Here is a 6,000-nt window from a genome sequence, read left to right on the forward strand (position 1 = left end):
ATTTGACATTTTAATTTTTAATTTACCCCGAACAATCTCACTCAATTAGATCAAACACTCACCCTTATGTATAAGACCATTTTTAATAAACTAGTTTATTCTATGATCTAACTAACAATTACTAATTTACTCATTTTTTGAGTACAAGATGTAAATTGCAATCCAACTCTTAGTACCAAGATCTATATGACAGTTTACCAATCCACTATAAATATTTAAAAATAAAAATAAAAATTGAATCTCATTAATCATGTTATCAAAAAATTCCATAAAATTTAGCAAAAAAAATAAAAAATACATATATCCTATATCTATAGGGCAAAGTGGCAAACCTCATGTTGTAAGAAGGAAACTTTTTAAATACAGATTTTCTGTACAAAATCAAGGAAAACCGAGACAAAATATCACTCTATTTATCACTTTGATTGATCACTCACCTTCAGCACCTGCCACCGTTGCCCCTGCATAAACGTTGCTGTCGGTTTCTGTACTCGGCCCGACCAGTGGATCTTATTGCTAACTGAATCATATCACAGACTTATGTTTTAGAAGTTTCAAATCCTTTTGAAACCATCTTTGATTTTGTGGGGGTGATACTATAATCTACATCCTCGAGATCGCTGAAAGAAATATCTTCTTCGTTCTCCACACAGATCGTCGCTCCACCATAACCACCGTATTCGGAATCATCATCTTCTGGCCAATCAATATCATCATCTTCAAAAGTTGGAATTGTTATTTTTGAGGATGCCTTATCCTCAGTGCTAGACACCGGATGTTCCTCGATAACAGACTTATCTATGACTGGCATCTCGGTACTTTCGAGCGGATGCTTTTCCTCATAATCTGTTGTGATACTGGATGTGGGTTCAGAAGTATAGGTCCTAGGTGATGTGGTCTCGAAGGCAAAATAACAGGATGAGGAAGGAATAAGATCATTTTGCAAAGTACTAGAGCTACCTCCTATGTGGGAAGGGCTTCTTCCGTACCAATCGGTTTCTCGCTTCGTTTGCTTTTGTAGCTCCTTCATCCACAATGTTCTGGCTTCCATTACCTGCCGGAAATAGATTAGCCAACTAGAGAATTAATCGATAATATTGTCTACATATGCTTGATAAAGAATAGGACATAAAAAGTGGAGAAAGACTCTAGATCAGATCTCTTCTAAAACAATACTATCGGAAAAAGTACCCTGGAGGCCTTTACTAGGAAACAAATTGCATCTTGCCCCCTCTACTAAAAGAAATAGACAAATTAGTCACTGTAAGTTGGATAAAAAGCAAACTAGTTTTGCTGTTAAAAGTTCCATCTATTTTTAATGTTAAAAATTGATCCCTATATGTCAAAATGAGATACATGTGGCACGGCATGTGTAACTGTCAGGTCATGCTGTCAGCCAAGCCAGTTTTAATGGTAGAAATGAATGAAAATTTAACTGAAAGGATCAATTTGCCCATTTTTTAAGTAAAGGGGGCAAAATGCAAGCTAACTCCTAGTACATGGCATTCATTTTACTTTTGTCCAATACCATCACTTTTACATAACAATATGAAATGCTATTGAACCGAGCTTCTCATCCCTAGCAGCCATGGCATAAAGAGAATCAAGAATCATCCAAGTCTACTCCTTTCAGGTCATACGTAAAAAACTTAAGCAAAAATTAATGAAGAAACCAAGGAAAACCAATTTTGAAAATGGACTCCTAACCGTAACTTTCTTGAATGGATGGAGAGAATAATTTAAAAAGAAGAAAACAAGTACAGGAAGAAACTCTTGTCCGACATATTCAGCACACTGAAACCAAGCAAAGAAGGTTGCGGTTGATACGGACTCACAAATGTGTACAGACTTTCCAGTCGTTGTAAACACATGAAGTGATGAACTCTATATATTACCTATCATGTAAATGGAAATGATAATTGTGAACCCAAGGGAGAAGATTAGCTAGAGTGCAGGTGCAAAAGGTGGATTTCTTGTTTGAATGCCGAGAATGCAAAGGAATCTGATATCAATTGACTATCAGACTTTGCAATATTTCTGTAAAAGTACTACAGTGGCTCCTGTAGTAAAAGTCAAATTGCATTTTGCCCCTTCTACTCACAAAATGGGCAAATTAATCCTTATACCTTAGATCAAAGAGCAATTTGATCATTTTGTTAAAAATTCCATCCATTTATACAGTTAAAATTTGGTTTGTGTACTTCAGCATGACATACATTTGGCACACCGCATATCACTGTTTGGTTATTCCATCATGCACAACAGTTCTTAACAGTACAAATAGATGAAATTTTTAAAAGAAAGGACTAATTTACTCTTTGATTTAATGTACAAAGACTAATTTGCCAATTTTTTAGTAGAGGGGGCAAAATGCAATCTGGCTCCTAGTACAGGGCCATCTATGGTACTTTTACCCAATAATTCTTGTTCCAATATTTACAGAATATAACTACACCAAATAAAGTTTAAATTTTAAAAATGTACAACCAGAGCCAAGAAAAATAAAACAATGAAAAAGGAAGAGTGATGGATAAGGGGCCAAAAGAACCAAAATGTAAGTAAAAACGATAATTTGGTGCCCGATGATATCGATTCTATGAAAAGCAACTGACCTGAGGTGTAGATAGAACCTCTGCGTCATGCTTGTTAAGTCTTGAATGTAGAAGAACAAAATAAACTTTCCAAAAGTAACCATCATTGATATGGCAAGGGCAAAGTTCGAATCTAAGAGCTGCTAGTCTGGGAGCAAGATGTTCAATGGCCATAGTATGCTCTTGTTGTGCAACCGACATGTCAAAATCTAAAACAAGGAAAACAATGGAGGAAAATCAGATAAGCGCGCAAACTCTTATTGCGATTTGTGTGAATTGATTCTTCGTAAGACACAAAAACAATAAAAAATGAAATCTCAGAAATTATGATCAAAATTGAAGTTTATAAATCAAAAGTACCTAGCCAAAGAAGCAAAGAATACATGAAAAACCATACAGATCGAGCAAGGTGCAACGATAATATAAAGCTTGAAAATTTAAGCAAAGAAGGTGGCACTTGATCGAATTTCACAAACATTGGAAATAAGTTTTCAGCCCAATCACTTAAATTTCATTGCTTCTGAGCAGATTAATTACATTTACTTTCAATGATACTGAACTCCTTTATTTAATGACCTTCAATGCTTCAACAATAGAAATATTTAGCTTACATAATGGCCTAGGAAAATAAAGGTGGCATCAATCTGGCATTTTAACATAAAGGTGTAGAACCCTAAAACCATCCCGTATTTAATTGAAATTCAAACAAAATTAACAATTTTTGGTGATGCGTTGAGCTCTTGAGCCTAAAAAAAACAGAAAATCAATAGAAAAATTGCATATCAGAGTATGGAATGGGGTCAAATTAATCAGGAAATTACCATCTAAGTCCTCATCGGGATCAAGAGGGAAATCCAACCACGTTTCTGGATGATGCGCGATGTTCCTCGCAAATGTCAACACCTCATCCGTTAACCCAACCGCATTGAACACCTGATCCACCTCCTCATCTTCATTTTCACTTTCCCTCCCGTTTTCTTCCTCATTTTCCCCGGATCCAAACGGAAAATCCTCCGCCGCCGCCATCTTCAACAACCTTCCCCCAATCTCAGCCCCTTCAAACGCCACAGAACCAGACGGTTCAACTCGATTCAAATTAGAGAACGACACATCATCAAATCGGCGATCGGATTGCGTCCGAGGAGAAGGAGGAGGAGCAAGAAAGGAAGCGACTCCCCAGAGTTGACGCGTTAGGGTTTGTTTGAGCTCGGTTAGGTCTTCTTTGATACCACGCGATTGAAGCTCAGCTATTTGTTGAGGGGACAATGAATGTTGTTGTAGCGACTGGGTTTCTTCGGGTTCAAGGCTTTGCCTAAGAGGAAGGGAGGATGATTGAGACTGGTGCGTTGCAACGTCGTTTTCTTCATCTACTGAAGAAGTTGATTCATTATCATCTTCTTCGTTAAGAAGAAGCGAGTTCGCTAGTGACCGAGCTAACCATGACATGCTTCTTTATTATCTCTTCTTCCCTTTTTCCTTTTTTAAACTTTTTTGAATTTCATTAGAGTGGAGCAATCAATTATATATGGTTGAATCTTTTCGTTTTGACTTTGATTTTTTTTTTTTGACTTTACTATAATTGTTCGGTTTGTTTTTCAGTAAAATATTTTTAAAAATAATTTTTGAAAAATAATTTATTTTTTTAGAAAATGATTTACTGAAAGTATTTTTTGGTGTTTAGATAAAGTCGTATAAAATATTTTACATTGATTGGTAGATTTCACGAAAATATTTTCGTAAAAGTTATTTTACATATATTAATAAATATATATACATATTAATAATTTTTATATTTTAAATCGTTTTTACATATATTGCAATGATTTATTTATAAATAAATAAATTAAATTAAATATATAATAATACTCAATTATTAAGCTACAACATTAACCTTCATAAATTGAAAACAACCAAAGTCGATAAATTATTTGTAATTGTGTTAAAATAAAAAAACAATGATTGAATAATTATAAATTAGCTTCCAAACCACAATTAATACTAGAAATTAATAATATTATCCAAATGCATAATTAGTAGTACACCACATAATAACAACATTGTCCAAGTGCATAACTAAATATTACACCACATAAAAGTATTAATATCTTCAACCTTGAGAAAATTTTTGAAGCCAAATTTTTTTATGCTTCTTATTTTTAACTAAAAAAGCTTTGGTCTCGGATTCATGACTCACTAGATAATCAAACACAGAGCACAAGAAGTCATCATGAAATCCTTCTTCCTCCATCGACATCACTTGTTTGTAAAGCTGTGGTGTCTTATCCGCAGTAAATTGTTTCAAAGCATTAGCAATTTTGCCAAGTTGTTCACCCACAAATTTAACTTGTTCATCAACGACACTTTCTTGAACATTTTTTCTTTTACGTTTGGATGTACCAGATGAAGATACATTTGTTCTTACCTCTTCATCCTCTTCATTGTAGCGATCTAGAGGCCTTTGAATCTTGGTTACCATCATCCAAATCTATGTCAGCAAATGTTCTGGCAAAACTCCCTGTTGTCATATCTTTGCCAACAACTAAAGCCATTTCATCATAATGATCAATACTTTTATTCAAAAATGGTTCATACTTCTTGTGTGCCTGTTGGATATTATACACAATTAGAATAACAAGTATAAAATAATTGAAATATACTTAACATATATATACATATATTACCATCACTGCTGCATCATATGTCGCTCTATCATATGTGATCATTTTCATGTTAACATCCCATCCAAAACCACTTTCACTCGAATTTTGCATATAATTTGTCATTGGGCTTTTACAGTCCTCAAATGATTTTCCACATGCTTCGCATCGCATTGGACTTGGAATCTTTTAGAAATAGCTTCGACAATTCGTTTAATAGAAACTGTTTTGAAAGTATTAGAAAGCTTATTTCCTTTCTGGGCCTCTTCTGCTAGAATTTCAAGAAAAACATGTTCCATCGGTTTTGTCCGCCTGAATTGCTTGGAGGTCCCTTCTTTGTTGCCCTTACCCATTCTACATTAATAATTGTCATTGTCAATCATTTCGATATCCAACAAGCTTAAAACATAATAAATTCAATATCTAACAAGCTTAACATAATCAATATCTAACAAATTCAAGACATAATAATTTCAAAATCCAACAAACTAAAATTTTAATATCATTATCCAACAAACATTAACAAAAAAAGAACAATTTTAATACTAAAACATACATAACATAGAAACAACAAACCTAAGACCTAAACTTACCTAATATTTCTAGCCATATAATCAGTCTACATAGTTTGTGCAATTTCGTCTCTCTTAGCAGACCATTCTCTTGCTTCTTCTCTTTCTTCTCGCTCCGTAAGAGTTGGTATTATAAAATCAGACTCAGACTCCTCGTATAATCCTTGATTAAGTAAATCA

General features: G+C 34.1%; 1 protein-coding gene across 1 annotated transcript; it reads right to left on the reverse strand.

The window, feature by feature from the left end:
• Positions 1-214: 214 nt before the first annotated feature.
• On the reverse strand, positions 215-4,088 carry LOC108484308 (uncharacterized). The gene is made up of 3 exons (XM_017788047.2): positions 3,413-4,088; positions 2,613-2,800; positions 215-1,054 (listed from the first exon to the last, which is right to left on the reverse strand). The coding sequence occupies exons 1-3, from the start codon at positions 4,035-4,037 to the stop codon at positions 539-541; spliced, it is 1,329 nt and encodes a 442-aa protein (XP_017643536.1). The 5' UTR covers positions 4,038-4,088; the 3' UTR covers positions 215-538.
• Positions 4,089-6,000: the final 1,912 nt, after the last annotated feature.

This window comes from Gossypium arboreum, chromosome 6, assembly GCF_025698485.1.
Source record: "Gossypium arboreum isolate Shixiya-1 chromosome 6, ASM2569848v2, whole genome shotgun sequence".
Classification (NCBI taxonomy): Eukaryota; Viridiplantae; Streptophyta; class Magnoliopsida; order Malvales; family Malvaceae; genus Gossypium; species Gossypium arboreum.